Source organism: Lissotriton helveticus, chromosome 2_1 (assembly GCF_964261635.1).
Source record: "Lissotriton helveticus chromosome 2_1, aLisHel1.1, whole genome shotgun sequence".
NCBI lineage: Eukaryota > Metazoa > Chordata > Amphibia > Caudata > Salamandridae > Lissotriton > Lissotriton helveticus.
In genome coordinates, this window is record NC_136059.1 from 23,813,412 (window position 1) to 23,830,710 (window position 17,299).

General features: G+C 50.6%; 1 protein-coding gene across 3 annotated transcripts in view; it reads right to left on the reverse strand.

Annotated features, from left to right (window-relative positions):
- The window catches only part of TLN1 (talin 1), a 750,278-nt gene that overhangs the window by 94,170 nt on the left and 638,809 nt on the right, over positions 1-17,299 (reverse strand). For all 3 annotated transcript variants that reach the window (XM_078674421.1, XM_078674420.1, XM_078674419.1), the window contains 3 exons: positions 14,261-14,407; positions 13,635-13,801; positions 5,867-6,050 (listed from right to left, as the gene is read on the reverse strand). In XM_078674421.1, the coding sequence (XP_078530547.1) occupies positions 5,867-6,050; positions 13,635-13,801; positions 14,261-14,407 (498 nt within the window). The remainder of the gene's footprint in view (positions 1-5,866; positions 6,051-13,634; positions 13,802-14,260; positions 14,408-17,299) is intronic.

Here is a 17,299-nt window from a genome sequence, read left to right on the forward strand (position 1 = left end):
TGAAATGAGACAAGTAAAGCAAGGCAGGGAAATAACCAGAGGAAGCCAGTCTGCAGGAGACTGACCCTTGCAATAAAAAGGATTGAGGTGAGCAGGGAATGGTTGACTCTTGTGAGATCACGGAGGCTCTTCGTGGTCACACCAACCGCCTACCATGCAAGGCGAAGCTGGGGGGATAGGTAAGCAGGTGACAGGGTCTGCAGTAATTATGAAATAGATTCATGAAGAATGTGATTGTGCAGAACTTGGAGTAACACCCGTCCTCTACAGACTGTGTAGACTTTGGAATATCTGACTAGAGAAACGGACAGAAACTGGAGCTGCCAAGTTCCGTTGCCCACTTTCTGCTCAAAGCTTTAACATAACGCGTCACCAGTCTTTCAATGACACAGGAACAGCAGCAAATTCCAGCAATAAAAGAGATGCAATAGATGACAGGCGGACTTATCTCAAACACTGAGCATGCACTGAGCAGCATTTTTTGTGGTCACAAATGTAGAAGCACAGAGATATTGCCAAGTGTAACCCTACTTCAAAGAGCGAAATAATAAGAGACTTCTCTTCAGTAGGAACATGTTCCTTACCCTGATAATATCTGTTCTTAACTTGCAGAGCTGCAGATTTGCAGACTCTTGCTATCTAGTGTTCGGCCTGGATGTTTACAATTTGTTTTTGTTTGAGGCGTCCACCAGCTGGAGAGGAAAGTTGGCTACTTGGATGATGCCCGCACATCATCGGTTGGGCCACCCAAGCCCGTGGGGTGTCGGGTGCAGGGATTTCTTCTGGCATTGGGTTTTCTTACTAGCTCCAGTTGCGGCCAGGAGGACCCTTCCAAGTCGAGGCTGCAGGAGTCGTCTTGAGGCAGGTCGGGGGATCACCAGATCCCAGGTCAGGATCTCTTGGGAGACCTCCTTGTGGTGTTGGGCCACTCAAACTTGGGCCGCGGGCGTCTGGTGCAGAATCACAGTTGCCAGAATCCAGATTCTGTGGTGGGTCTTTGCTTGAATAAATCCGGTGTTCACAGGAGACAAGAGTCTGTAAGATGGTTGCAGAGCAGGGCCTCCGGGCATGCTGGGGTTCTTGCTGTAGGCAGGTCATAGATGGGACAGGCCTGTAGGGCTGCGACCAAGGCAGTTTGTGTCGTCTTCTTCCTGTGTCAGCACAGCTCTTTGGTCCTCCTTTCTTCCTTGAATCTGAGGAGGCAAGGTTCAGTGTTGCCCTATAGTTCTAAATTTAGGGGCGTTAAAGGGGTGTGCAGGTCGGGACCAAGGGATCTCTTCCTTGGGGTGGGTACACCCCCTGTTATGCCACCCTCAAGTGGAAGGGTGCATGAGCCTCTCCCAATTGGCCGAGTCCCCCATCTTCAAGATGGAGGGGACTGAGCTGTGTGCTTCACCTCGCCTCCACCACCTGACGGGTGAGGTTGGCAAAGGTGGACACACCTCACTTCCTAGCTTGCTTTTCCCACCCTAAGTGGGGGCCAGAACAGGTGGAGCCAGTTGTTGGGGGCAGTAAAAGGCAGGGACAGCTTCCAAAGGAGGCACGCCCGTGAAGCTTCCCCTTTCGTGGACCCAGCTCATCCTGTGCGAGGAGGCATGACACCTCTGCCGAGGATGGGCTTAGTTTCTGGACCCCGAGAGCGGAGGCTCTCTACCCAGGGGTCCAGAAACCTGTCTGGTGGTGGCAAATGGCGGGTAGTCATTCAGGAACCACACCAGGGCTGGTTGATTTTAGAGATGCCCTCTGAGTGCATTTTACATTAAAGCCAACACTGGCATCAGTGTGGGCTTAATGTGCTGAGAAGTTTGATACCAAACTTCCCAGTTTTAGTAAAGCCATTATGGAGCTGTGGAGGTCGTAATGACAACTCCCAGAGCATACACTCTTTATGGCTTTACTACACTTACAATGTCTAAGAATGGACTTAAGACACTGTAGGGGTGCAGGACTCATGCCTCTGTACCCTCATCCTAGGGCTAGTGCAACCTGTTAGAGGGGTGACTTACCAAGGCCTTAGGCAGTGGTTTTCAGGCATGGAACACAGATGTGTGCCATGTCTAATCTTCCCTTTTCTCTGCATCGAAACATGCAGCCTGCAATGGCAGTGTGTGGGTGTTAAGGTACAGGGCCTCTAAGGGTGGCACAATCTGTGCTGCACCCCTTGGAGGTCTTCCGTGGTCACAATAGCCATGGTACCTTTTAGAAGGGGCTTACCTGTGGCCAGGAGTGTGCCAATTGTGGGTACAAAGGTACAGCCTTGTGAAAGAACACAGGCCCTGGGAACCGGATTGGCAGGGACCCAGGTCACACCAAGTCAGGTTGCATCAGATGTCAAGGAAAGAAATGGGGGTAACCATGTAAAAAGAGGCACTTTCCTACACCTCCTAAACTTAATATTTAGGTGGCTCCCTGTAAGAAAGTGTCTCTGTATATACTGGACCAAAGTAAGGTACAGTGTGTATAGAGTCCAGCAGTCCCCAGAGGTTTGGCAGAGGCTGAAGTTAGATATAACCTTACTCTCTAAAGTGGCAGCTTGGTTGAGCAGTAAGGAAGGATCAGAGGACAGTGTGAAGCATTTGTTGTAGACACTCAGTCAGCAAATGGTCTCACACACTCAAAAACTGAACTCCAGGCCAATGGTTTTGTATCAAAAGATATAGTTGTTTTAATTTAGAACCAACAAGGTATCAAAATATACTTTTCTCAATGTGAGTGACTTTAGGCAATTACTTTTCAAATAGGCAATAGACTTCTTAAGTACAATAGCTACAGTGGTTGCAATATGCAACACAATTTCAAATACAATATAACATTGAGCTCAATGGTTATTTCTAGTTAAATGCAATGGATTACTTTTTAGATTACTTTTCTAATCACAGGACTAGGATCCTAGATTAAGTCCCGAGACATCTCCTATAAACAATAGGGTAAAAGCGTGTATGTTACAGTAGTGATTTTTAAGGAATATTATTGTATTTTCAAAGTTGACACTTAGAAACTTTTCAGTGAAAACCAAGCAATGTTACCCTATGGGAGGAACTTCAAGTTACTGGTAAGTACAGTTATAATTACTTTTTCGGTTCAGTGCTGGGCTAAAAGATGCAGCACTGGGCTCTCTCCTGATAACAGGTGAGTAAATCGGAATTCGTTATTCGGCTGATTTTAGATGAATATTTGAAAGTTTCAAAACTCCACACTTAGAAGAATTTCCAAGTGAAACCAGTCAATGTTAGCCTATGAAAGGAAAATTCGTTATCAGCTTTTAGGTCAGTACTCGACTGGTAGGGTTAAGGTTCTGGGCATAGACGCAGGGGTCTCCAAGGGTCAGAAAGATACAGTAGTTACACCCTCAGCGGCACAGGGGCAGCCGGGTGCAGAGAGAGTTAGGCCCAATGCAATCCAATTGAGGGTGGGGGCCTTCGGTTGGTGGCTGCAAGCAAGCAGGCCATGCGGCTCTGGGAGTTGAGCTCCTGGTCACTTACAAAGGCCAAGTGGGGAAGTAGAGTAGGGTAATAGTTGCACTTCCAGTGGCACTCGGGCGGCTGGGTGCATGGTGCATTTGAGCCGTCGAGCGCTCAATGTTAATCAAAGGAAGAGTTAAAAATCGAACCAAGGCTGCATACTCAGGGATGGAGAATTTTCAGGTGTGACCACCACTTCGAGAGGTAAGTTGGGATCTTGGAGAAGAGGTAGGTACCCCAGAGGAAGGCACAGGGGGCCGGGTTCATTGGTGTCTTTTGGGGTCGGGAAATCTTACCGTCTGCTGATCGCGGTTGGAGGGGGCCCTGGTTGTGAGGCTGCAGGCATCGTCTGGTTCATTGAAGCGTGGGGTCTTTGGGCAATAGACTTCGGGTCCCAGTCACCGGGGGGACGTCCTCAGGGTCTTTGTTCACTTGGGCACAGGCCGGGCTCGGCGGGTGCAGAGTGGGCTAGGTTCGCGGTCCTGGCTGGCATCAGGGGTGTTGCTGTTTGAGCAGAACCACTGCTCATGGGAGTCCCAGTCTTTAGATGAGCAAGGCAGGCAGGTCCTCCGGGGTTTTCGAGTTTGCTGTCCGCAGGAGATGCCGGTATTTAGCAGGAGCAGGTTCAAGGATCAACAGGCCGGTAGGGCTGGGGCCAAGTCAGTTGGCGTCATCCTCTTGTTAGCAGCTGCACGGCTGGTCTTCTTGTTTCTTGTTCTTCTTGTTTTCAAATCGGGATCTGAGGAAAGAAGGTTCAGGGTGCCCTCAAATACTAAATTTAGGGGTGTTACAGGTAGGGCTAGGGCAGGGACCAATGGGTCCCTGTCTTGGGGTGAGTACACCCCCTAGCCTACTCCTCTCCTGTGGGAGGGTGCAAGAGCCCATCTCTGATTGGGCAGGGCTCCCCATCCTCAAGATGGCAGGAGCCCGGAGTTGTGCTTCACCTCGCCTCCCCCACCTGAGGGGTGGAGTTGACATAGGCTGGCACCCCCCTTCCTCACTCAGGGTTTTCCTGCCGTTTGTCCTACCAGAGTGGGGTCAGAACCAGTGGGGGCCAGTTGCTTAGTACAGCAAGTGCCCTAGAGAAGCTCACAAAGGCGGCACACCTTTGAAGCTTCCCCTGCCCATCCTGGGGGAGGAGGTTTGGCACCTAGTCCCAGGATGTGCATTGTTTCAGGCCCCCAAGAGTGGCAGGCTCTCGACCCAGGGGTCCAGAAACATGTCTGGAGGTGGCAGCCTCGGTAGCCATGCAGTCAGGACACTGGGAGTTGGTTAGGTTTCAGGAGGCACCTCTAAGATGCCCTCTGTCGTGTATTTGACATTAAATCTCACACTGGCATCAGTGTGGGTTTAATGTGCGGAGAAGTTTGATGTCAAACTTGTCAACCTTCAGTGTAGCCATTATGGCGCTGTGGAGTTCGTAATGACAATCTCCCAGCACCATATACTCTTAATGGCAGCACTGCACTTACAGTGCCCAAGAATGGCCCTGGGTACTGCAGGGGCACGGGGCACAGGGCTCATGCACCTGTGCCCACACCTCTGGCATAGGGTACCCAGCTAGAGGGGTGACTGAAGAATGCCAGGGCAGTGCGTTCTGTGGGCATGATACACAGGGTGTGTGCCATGTCGACTCTTTGTTTAGTTCTGTACTTAGGCACTCAAGCCTGCAAAGGAAGTGTGTGGGTGTCAGGGTACAGCGCCCCGAAGTGGCACAACAAGTGCTGCAGCCCTTTGGGGTCTTCTCTGATCACAGTGCCCTGGGTACCATTTAGCAGGGACTGACAGGTGATCAGAGATGCAAAGTGGGTTTTAGTGGCAACACAGTTTTAGGGAAGTAACACAGGCCCTGGGTACCTGGTTGGCAGGAGCCCAGGGCACACTCAGTCAGAGCACATCAGCAGTCAGAAAAAAGTGGGGGCATACCATGCAAGAAAGAGGGCACTTTCTCACACTTCCTAGTAACAGAAGGAGGCAGGCATGGTGAGCCCCGTGCAGACCAGAGAGCCCTGCTCTGGGTCTCACAGTACTGTCAGCCAAAGCATCCCTCAGTGAACATACATGATGGCTGTTAAAGGGCAAGCTTCACACTGGAAAACACAGCAGAGACCTGTGATTGAGTGTACATTTATTTGCAGCATCAGGCAGGAGACATTCCTATCAACACAACTCTCAGAATTTTTTTTAAACTAAATAAAAAGGAATCCGGTACAGCTGAGCCTCTTAGTAGCCACAATTATGACATGCAGGTAGCTGCAGAACTAAAGCACTACAGAATACAAACCAGCACTAGAGAAAGGTTAACAAAAAGGTCATGGTGCATTTAGGGTCAGCTGAAAATCCTCACACCCAACTGATGCAGTGCAGCAGAGTGACACGGCTCGCTTGAAAGGTGCGGTATTTACCTGGGTCTCTGGGTCATCAGCTCCGAGGCTGGCAGCGCCCAACTTCACAACGTCAGCTAATCGCGTTATCGTGGCCACTGACGACTGGGCGGCCTGGGCCAGCTTCTCCTGGCTGGCGGTGGCGTTCTGCACCAGCACTTTGGTGTCCTCCACCAGGGCCTTGGCGGTCTTGAGGATCCCCTCCCTGGGGAATGAAGGGAGAGGCGAGGGAGAGATCAGCACCGAAACACCACCATACACAGACAATCACTCCTTGATTACCCCAGTACACACTGCCCCCCTACACCGGCACTACACCCGTCACTTCTCTGTCTGCCCAAAATGTATTTACTATATTTGACTCCATTATCTTTCCTGCAGACCCTCAGCCTTCCCTTATGGAAAGGCTGTACTCGCACTCTGTTGCGCATTTTAATTCACCAGCACTACTATTAGCATGTAACAGGGCTTTGTAGCGCAATTTTAAATATTACCGCATTTTTTTCATTTTTGTTAATTATAATTTTTTTCCCCCTGTTTTTAAACAATATCATCGTGCCCACATACTTGCACCTTAATTGTGCCCCCACCGCCTCTTAGGGCGGAGTAATTCGTGTTTCTGACAGCTGCTCGTGGCGTCTTGCCGCCATCTTAGGTGTGGCCGGGACCTCTTGTGTGCCATCCGCCTGAGCGCTCTGGTGCTCAGGCAGTTGATCAGGTGAGCCTCTACTTAATCCTCACCCCTCCCGCGCAGCGGTGACGAGCAGCAGGCGCGCCCGACTCGCGCCTGAGTCGAGCCAGAGTCTGCCCGTCTGCGCCCGTCAGCGCTAAGGAGGCGCGTAGGCGGGAGACTCGGTGCGACCACCGCCGCTATCCTTCAATCCTGATTTAGGTATGTCGAGGGAATTCTTGTTGTCTCATAAAGGGCTCCACGCCCATTGCAACGTTGTACTTCTCCCTGATAATTGGCATGGCCCCGTTTGCTGTACCCAATGTCGTATGATACTGACTCCTGAGCCCCCTATGGACACATCTTTAGACTCCCTTACCGTACGGGGTGGACTAATTAATGCTCGATCTTTACCCAAGAACGCCCAGAACATCCATGACCTTATTGTCGAAACTAACTTGGACTGGCTTCTGGTCACAGAAACATGGCTAAAGCCTTGGTGCAATCCCGACCTAGCCATAGCTCTCCCACATAATTTTCTTATCCAACGCTTGGATAGACCTGAACAACGGGGAGGGGGCCTCGCCATTATCTACCGCAATACTCTGAAGTGTTCCTCTCAACAATTGACGGTTATTAAGGGGGCAGAGGCACTAGCATTCTCTTTGGAGATTCACGACACCTTTGTCTTTTCTGGGGCCCTCATCTACCGTCCCCCGGGGCCCCCATCGAAGTTCTTGGAAACAGTGGGTGACGCTCTGAGCGAACTAGCACTCAGATTTTCCCATTTTTCAGTACTGGGCGACCTAAATCTGCACCTTGAGTCCCCTAACGAACCTGGAGTGAGCTGTTTTATGGATATTATTGCTGTGTTAGGACTTACACTTGTAAATCAGGAACTCACCCATCAGGCGGGGCACCTGTTGGATTGCATTTGCTCCAATTCAACCAGCCTGAGAGTTAAACCTCCTAGCCCTCAGACATGGCCGGATCATTTTTTTATTCCTTTTAATATTGTATGGAACTTGAAATCCATCACCAATTCTATGATGCGCACAAACAAACTCAAAACCAAACCTACCCCTAATTGGAAATTATTAGCCAGTAGACCCGACGTCATTGATAAGTTAAAAGATAGTATACCAGGTCTAACCGATTCCACTTCGGCAGACAATCAGACTTTCTGTGACTGGATCGCCAGAGCGGGAACCCTGTTAAGCTCACCTAGAAACAACAAATCTAAAACTATCAAGATCAAAAAGAGTGCCCCTTGGTTCTCAATGACCCTGAAACTCGAGCTAGGTGAGGTTAGAGTACTGGAACGGAGGTGGCGTCGAAACTATGATACCACCGCCCGTGACATCTATAGGGCAGCGAGACGAAAGTACCATGCAGGAATAAAATCCGCAAAAAAAAACCACTATCTACAGGCCTTATACATGGCAGGCCAGGAACAAAAAGCAATTTTCAGGATTGTCAAGGATTTTATGAATCCATCAGCTCTATCGCAAGAGATTCCTCCATCTCAAGATCTCTATAATGCGATATCTGACTATTTTGATAATAAGATCCTTGCTATCGTGAAGACTTTTCCATTAGGAGCAACCACGACTGTGGATGCTGAACAAATTGTGGAGATGACGACCTCTCCCTGCTTTGAGGAATTTGCCCCAGTATCTCTTGAAGAAACCTCTAAGGCAATCTTGGCTAGCAAATCGGGATCCCCCTTTGACCCCTGTCCCCCTCCGGCGTTACATATATTAGTAGAGATGGTTAATCCTATAATCAACAGGATTATTAATTCCTCTCTAACTACGTCAAACATTCCTTATGATTGGAAGCTTGCAGCTGTCAAGCCTCTCCAAAAAAAGGCACTTGCTGATCCCACTACCCTTTCCAATCTGCGCCCTATTTCCTTGTTACCTGTCCTGTTTAAACTGACTGAAAAGTTCGTCAACAGTCAACTGACTAACTTTTTGGAGAAGAACAACATTCTCCATCCTTATCAGTCAGGATTCCGGTCAGAACATTCCACCGAGACGGCCCTGCTTTTTACCGCAGAGTCCTTACGGGCGGCAATGGATCAAGGAAAGAAGGCTGTCCTTATCCTACTTGACCTGTCGGAAGCCTTCGATACGGTCTCACATAACATCTTAGTGGACCGGTTGGCTGCCGCAGGGGTAGGGGGACAGGTCCTGGCATGGCTTAGGAATTTCCTTAGCAACAGACGCCAAGTCACAGTGCTGGGCCAATATCAGTCCAAGGCTAAAGACGTCAGCTCAGGGTTCCCTCAGGGCTCAAGCTTGAGTCCTGTACTTTTTAACCTGTACATGGTACCCCTAGTGAAATTGATCGCGTCATTCCCGATCAGTTCCATTTCATACGCTGACGACACTCAACTCATACTGGTGCTGGACAGGGAGCGGCCAGGTGCCGAGGAAGACCTTAAGGAATGTTTAGCAGCAACTTTTAAATGGATGACCAACAACCATTTAAAGTGCAACGCCGGAAAAACAGAAATTCTACCAGTCGGGAGTCATAATCTGTTTTCCCCAAAAATGTGCTGGCCAGCGGAGGTAGAAGCTCCTCCCAATACAATTACATCTGCCCGCAATTTGGGCATCAAATTTGACAACCAACTATCTTTTGAACCCCAAGCTGTGGCAGTAGCAGGGATGTGCTTTCAGATCATAAAAGCACTGAGGAAGTTTTTTGATCTACTTCCGTTATCGGCGAGGAAAACAGTCGCAGTGGCCTTAATAAGTTCTAGGCTAGACTATTGTAACGGATTATATGCTGAAGCCAATAAAACCGTTCTCCACAGGTTACAAATGGTCCAAAATGCGGCGGCCCGCCTCGTACTGCGTTGGCCTTGTAGGTCTTCAGCCTCAGCAGCACTTAACATTCTTCATTGGCTGCCAATAGGTAAAAGAATTTTGTTTAAAATTCTTTTAATTACCTTTAGGGCATTTCATCAACGAGGTCCAAAATACTTATGCAATGGGTTCAAAAGATATCACCCGACGCGCTGTCTGAGGTCTGCCAGTCAGAATCTACTTACTCATCCCCGTTTTAAGCTGGCCACAACGGGTGGTAAATCCCTCTTCGTATTGGGTGCCAGGGCTTGGCACAAGCTTCCTCCCTTTCTACGTTTATTTTCCCAAGAAACCTCTTTCAGGAAGGCTTTGAAAACCTGGATTTTTTCTTTGCCCGATGCCATGTGTAGGACTCTGGTGTAATTGTGGTGTAGAATGCAGGACATCTTTTTTTCCTCCTCCAACTCTTCCATCTGAGTTGTGTAAGCGCCAAGATACTCCTTGGAGTGAAAGTTGCGCGTTAGAAATGTCTCTTACATTACATTACATTATGCAAGCACTGTGAGGCAGGTGACACAGGGGCCCTGTCACCGCTCCAGAGCCCTCACTCCTTACTGAGAGGCCCTGTCACCAGTCCAGAGCCCTTACGCCTTTCTGAGGGGCCCTGTCACCAGCCCAGAGCCTTCACGCCTTTCTGAGGGGCCCTGTCACCAGTCCAGAGCCCTCACGCCTTACTCAGGGGCCCAGTCACCAGTCCAGAGCCCTCACGCTTTACTGAGGGGCCCTGTCACCAGTCCAGAGCCCTCGCGCCTTACTGAGAGGCCCTGTCACCAGTCCAGAGTCCTCACTCCTTACTGAGGGGCCCTGACACCAGTCCAGAGCCTTCACTCCTTACTGATGGGCCCGGTCACCAGTCCAGAGCCCTCACGCCAGAGTCCTCACTCCTTACTGTGGGGCCCTGTCACCAGTCCAGAGCCCTCACACCTTACTGAGGGGCCCTGTCACCAGTCCAGAGCCTTCACTCCTTACTGATGGGCCCGGTCACCAGTCCAGAGCCCTCACACCTTACTGAGGGGCCCTGTCACCAGTCCAGAGCCCTCACTCCTTACTGAGAGGCCCTGTCACCAGTCCAGAGCCCTCACACCTTACTGAGGGGCCCTGTCACCAGTCCAGATCCTTCACTCCTTACTGATGGGCCCTGTCACCAGTCCAGAGCCTTCACTCCTTACTGATGGGCCCGGTCACCAGTCCAGAGCCCTCACACCTTACTGAGGGGCCATGTCACTAGTCCAGAGCTCTCACTCCTTACTGTGGGGCCCTGTCACCAGTCCAGAGCCCTCACGCCAGAGTCCTCACTCCTTACTGTGGGGCCCTGTCACCAGTCCAGAGCCCTCACACCTTACTGAGAGGCCCTGTCACCAGTCCAGAGCCCTTACGCCTTTCTGAGGGGCCCTGTCACCAGCCCAGAGCCCTCACGCCTTTCTGAGGGGCCCTGTCACCAGTCCAGAGCCCTCACGCCTTTCTGAGGGGCTCTGTCACCAGTCCAGAGCCCTCGCGCCTTACTGAGAGGCCCTGTCACCAGTCCAGAGTCCTCACTCCTTACTGAGGGGCCCTGACACCAGTCCAGAGCCTTCACTCCTTACTGATGGGCCCTGTCACCAGTCCAGAGCCCTCACGCCAGAGTCCTCACTCCTTACTGTGGGGCCCTGTCACCAGTCCAGAGCCCTCACACCTTACTGAGGGGCCCTGTCACCAGTCCAGAGCCTTCACTCCTTACTGATGGGCCCGGTCACCAGTCCAGAGCCCTCACACCTTACTGAGGGGCCCTGTCACCAGTCCAGAGCCCTCACTCCTTACTGAGAGGCCCTGTCACCAGTCCAGAGCCCTCACACCTTACTGAGGGGCCCTGTCACCAGTCCAGATCCTTCACACCTTACTGACGGGCCCTGTCACCAGTCCAGAGCCCTCACGCCAGAGTCCTCACTCCTTACTGTGGGGCCCTGTCACCAGTCCAGAGCCCTCACACCTTACTGAGGGGCCATGTCACTAGTCCAGAGCCCTCACTCCTTACTGTGGGGCCCTGTCACCAGTCCAGAGCACTCACGCCAGAGTCCTCACTCCTTACTGTGGGGCCCTGTCACCAGTCCAGAGCCCTCACACCTTACTGAGGGGCCCTGTAACCAGTCCAGAGCCCTCACTCCTCACTGAGAGGCCCTGTCACCAGTCCAGAGCCCTCACACCTTACTGAGGGGCCCTGTCACCAGTCCAGAGCCTTCACTCCTTACTGATGGGCCCTGTCACCAGTCCAGAGCCCTCACGCCAGAGTCCTCACTCCTTACTGTGGGGCCCTGTCACCAGTCCAGAGCCCTCACTCCTTACTGAGAGGCCCTGTCACCAGTCCAGAGCACTCACACCTTACTGAGGGGCCCTGTCACCAGTCCAGATCCTTCACTCCTTACTGATGGGCCCTGTCACCAGTCCAGAGCCCTCACGCCAGAGTCCTCACTCCTTACTGTGGGGCCCTGTCACCAGTCCAGAGCCCTCACACCTTACTGAGGGGCCATGTCACTAGTCCAGAGCCCTCACTCCTTACTGTGGCGCCCTGTCACCAGTCCAGAGCCCTCACGCCAGAGTCCTCACTCCTTACTGTGGGGACCTGTCACCAGTCCAGAGCCCTCACGCCAGAGTCCTCACTCCTTACTGTGGGGCCCTGTCACCTGTCCAGAGCCCTCACGCCTTACTGAGGGGCCCTGTCACCAGTCCAGAGCCCTCACGCCTTACTGAGGGGCCCTGTCACTCGTCCAGAGCCCTCACGCCTTACAGAGGGGCCCTGTCACCAGTCTAGAGCCCTCACTCCTTACTGAGGGGCCCCGTCACCAGTCCAGAGCCCTCACTCCTTACTGAGTGGCCCTGTCACTAGCCCAGAGCCCTCACTCCTTACTGAGGGGCCCTGTCACCAGTCTAGAGCCCTCACTCCTATTGAGGGACCCTGTCACCAGCCCAGAGCCCTCACTCCTTACTGAGGGGCCCTGTCACCAGTCCAGAGTCCTCACGCCAGAGTCCTCACTCCTTACTGTGGGGCCCTGTCACCAGTCCAGAGCCCTCACTCCTTACTGAGAGGCCCTGTCACTCGTCCAGAGCCCTCACGCCTTACAGAGGGGCCCTGTCACCAGTCTAGAGCCCTCACGCCTTACTGAGGGGCCCTGTCACCAGTCTAGAGCCCTCACTCCTATTGAGGGACCCTGTCACCAGCCCAGAGCCCTCACTCCTTACTGAGGGGCCCTGTCACCAGTCCAGAGCCCTCACTCCTTACTGAGGGGCCCTGTCACCAATCCAGAGCCCTCACTCCTTACTGAGGGACCCTGTCACCAGCCCAGAGCCCTCACGCCTTACTGAGGGGCCCTGTCACCAGTCCAGAGCCCTCACTCCTTACTGAGGGGCCCTGTCACCAGTCCAGAGCCCTCACTCCTTACTGAGGGGCCCTGTCACCAGTCCAGAGCCCTCACTCCTTACTGAGGGGCCCTGTCGCCAGTCCAGAGCCCTCACGCCTTACTGAGGGACCCTGTCACCAGCCCAGAGCCCTCACGCCTTACTGAGGGGCCCTGTCACCAGTCCAGAGCCCTCACTCCTTACTGAGGGGCTGTCACCAGCCCAGAGCCCTCACTCCAGAGCCCTCACTCCTTACTAAGAGGGCCCTCAGGGCAGTGCTAAAGCTGCACCCGAGGCTCTTGCCGAGAGTTATTCCTCTAGCTTTAAGTCTGAGAATAGAGTAGCTGAGATTTCTGCTTGTTCTGCTCTTACATTTGTGATGTTACGTAAATGCCATTTTGAGAGAATGTGTATCAACTGTCTTCAACTGCTCCCCCTCCTTTTGGACACGTGGCCACCTACACTGGATGCATGATTGCTAACAGAAACAAGCAACAGAGATGACGAAAGAATGTGAGCGCAGCCACTTCCTTGCTGCTATCTACAGACTTAATGGAGATGGGAACACTCGTCCGGCTCCCCACATTGCACTTTTAATTTCTAATAGTTTGCCAATTGACAGAATACGTGTTTGCACTTGGTAAGCACATATCTAGGTGCTGAGAACACTACACCCTTCCCACCCCCAACCCTTAGCGGCGCAAAGAGAGACGGACAAAGAGTAGAGTAAAAAGACTGAAACATTTCGGCTTCTGATTCCGAATTGTTTCTCATCTTGTATTCATTCCAGGTCCTTTGTAGCACAGCTATTTGTACAGCATTACTTCTCGAGAAGCCAATTGACTGCAGAATGACGTCAAGGACGTAGAGTTACCTGTGATCAGCAAATGTTTCAGCATTCTCCCGGTTCAGGGTGCCTGCCGTAGCAAACATGATGGTGGTGTCCAGGTCAGCGATGATACCAGACACTGCACTGGCAGCTGTGATGCAAGCTTGAGTGCCACGGTTACCAGCCTGCAGGGCAGCCAGCACATGAGAAACCTGCACAGAGAAACACGCCAATAAGTAGAAGAAAGAAGGTCGGGCACAAGAGGAAACGGAGCAGAGCAGCAGATGCTGAAAGAGTATGCAAGGCAAGAGGAGGAAAGCAACAGCAAGGAACAATACATAACACAGGTGAACGGGAATCAGGAGGGAATGTTAGGGATGCAAAGGGCAGAGGGGGAGGACAAGTGCACAGTGAGTTCAAAGCTATGGGACACTGGGGTGAAAAGAAGATACAAGCAAAATACAAAAGCTCCGGGAATAATGAGTAGGAGAGAAGGGAAGTGAAGGAAATGATCTGGGAACTTTGAGGAGGAATTACAGGAAGGCGGAGAGAGCAAGCGGAAAAAGGAGTGGGATCACCACAGTGGTCAGCGGTATGAGAGGGTACAAAGGAGAGTGACCTGGGGTAAGAAATGATTGAGTGACAGAAAGAGTGACCGAGGGTCGGCTAACCTTTTCAGAAACTTTGCGAGCACACTCAATGAGCTCCTTCTTGGTGTAGGTGTCGTTAGGACTGCACTGGAGAGCTCCTGCTTTATTCACCAGAGACGCACAGCCATGGCCAAGCTCCTGCACCCGGTTCTTGATGTGGAATCCAATCTGGGGGCAGAAAAGGAAGAATGAAAACATCACAAAAGCAGTCGGCGTCGTGGAAAAGATCCCTAGGAGTTTGCACAAGCTGCCCATGTGCCAGTCATGTCCTTTGTCTAGATGCCTTCAACGTCTGCAACCATCCAGCACTCAAATTTCATCGGAAAAAAATGTTGCCAAGGTTTTTAGTCAAAATATCATCAGTCTAATGCTCCTGTGGGCAACCATATCCAAAAGTAACCTCCCTGCTCAACTTCTACGTCCCCAAGCCACCTGACTGCAAACTTCACAACTCACCCAGAAAAATGACAGCTCAGCACAAACACTGAACAAACCACAGCACCAAAGATCCATGAAACAAGTGGTGGCAGCACAAACACCAAACAAAACAGATTACCCAAAGCACCTACGTATGAGACCTAGGAAACCATAGGTGCAGCACAAACACTGAACAAAACACATCGCCCAAAGAACTTTATAGATGACTCAGGAAACCAGTGAGTGGAGTGGTGCCGGCAGAGTCAGGAGCAAGCAAAAGCAGTCAAAGTCAAAGTCAAAGATAGCTTTATTCGATTTTACAATAAAATCATAAAATCAGATAAAATGAATACATCCAGAGAAACAATTACAATTAGTGTTTAAAAAAGTATATACAAATGAACATAATTCATGAATTCAGCACACCCCTTTCCCAAAGGATGCTACAGTAAAAAAAGACAACAGTCTTTCATTTTCATATAGGGTTGCAATTAAACCATAGTAGATCTACATTTGATCGCAAATTTCAGGTACCTAGCCACAGCAATAATAGTCATTTCGTCAGACAAAGTAAGTAATTTGAATAATGCTGGTCTACATTGTCTCAAGTTCCAGAGTTTAGGAAGAGGTAAAAGATATCTTTTCCGCCCCCACTCATAAAATCTGCAGAACAAAACACAATGTATGATTGATTGGGTGGAGGAATCATCACACGGACAGGTAGTTAATTGTGACGACCAATCATTTGGATTAGGAAAGGTTAACATCTTAAAAAAGCTTCCAGTTCTCATACGGGCTAAAAGCATTCTGCTAGAGCTTGTCTGGTCGGGTGACAAATAAAGCTGTAGCCCAGAACTCTGCAACAAAAATTGGTGATGAATAACAGAAGCCTTTTTCCCTCTAAACACCAGCGTCGATCTTCCAGAAGGGCAAGGCATGCTTCCTTCAGTGCCTTTCTGGAGATTGAAGACAATGATAAAGGTGAATTATAAAATTCAGGGCGCCCTATATTTTTGAAAAATTCCTGAACATAGGAGAGCCACTGGATCTGGTTGGACCCTTCAAGTTTAATACAGTCTGCAATGATCGCCCTGTTAAAAGCAGTTTCTGTCGAAGTCCAGACATAGGGCTAATTTTAATTAGATCTGAGATAAAGAGCAAAGCTAATTCTTTATGACAGACATAAGTGGAGGGGGAACAGCGAGCAGGTAGCAGAGGAAGCCATTTTCCTTTATTTGGATTTCATGGCAATCTGCCACCCCCCATATACCAGCTCCGTACACAGCCGTCGATACACATTTAGCCCTATATATATCAAGCAGGATGCGTACTGGCCTGTCCCCTAGCTTATTTGCAAACTGTTTCAAAGCACCAATGGCCCGTGCAAAGGCTAAGTTCCTAGTCATAATAGCTGATCTCCAGGTACCCCTTTTATTAAAAACAATCCCTAACTATGAAAAAGTGTTAACTAAGCCTATCTTTGATTTTTTTAAGTGAGTGTTACAAGTAATTTTTACCTTGTTCGAGGAGCACATGGTAAAGATCTTCCCTATATTAATCTTGAGGCCCCTATCTCCCATGTATGCCGAGAAGCGGGTTTAAGCCTTCTGGAGACCTATTTGAGTTCTAACCATAATGACCGCATCGTCGGCATACAGTAAAATAGGGACACGTTCTCCTTCAATTTGGGGGTAATCCACCTCCAATTTTATTAAATGGTCTGCCACCCCAGCAAAAGCAGTCATTTCATTACCCATCATAAAATGATCACAACTCACTCAGCCACAGACAAGGGTCTACGGGACATCTGCATAAGGCCTAGTGTACACTGCAACAAATCCAAGACAGGCCACTGGGCACAGTAGATACAGGGCTCACAAGATGCAACACCAAATAATTGCACGCTGTACTGCTGTGATGTCGAATGCGCAACTTGCCACCATCGTGGTAATCCTGAAGTGACAATCTGAGGTGATGTGTGTGGCCTGCTGAGAAAGCTGACTTTCTATGTGATATACCAATAATTGGTACATTGTGTAAAGAGTCCAGAGATTCCTTCAGAAATGTACAAGGCTCAATGTAAACCTAAAGTCCTCCATTTGTGGTAGTGTGGGCGAGCGGCCTTAGGCCTAACACAGAGGAGTGTAAGACATTTGTTATATAAACAAGAATGCAGTTTTTGAAGGCAAGTAAACAGCTTATAAATCCAGTCTTCGGGATTTCAGGTCTACACTATGCAAGGTGCAAATCAGCACCAAGACTGCACCACGGGCGGCACAGGGACGGCGGGTGCAGAGGTCGAACTCTGGGTCGGATGCACAAAATTAACCAATGGAGACTGGGGGTGATTGAAGATGCGCTGCTCACAAGTGAGTGAAGTTGTATCAAGGTCGAACTCCTGGAGAGAAGCTAAGCACAGGAGCGGCCACGGGCAGGACCAAACCTACACCCTCAGCGGTACAGGGATGGCCAGGTGCAGACTGCCAACACAGTGTCCGGCACCCATTGCAATTCAATGGGGGGAGATCGGTTTTGAAAAGAGGCTGATGGCCCTGACTAGGAGATCGGGCGAAGAAAGCCCACAACTGCCCAGGTAAGTAGTGAGGCTGGGGGGCACAGGGACACCGTTGGTCGAGCTCCCAA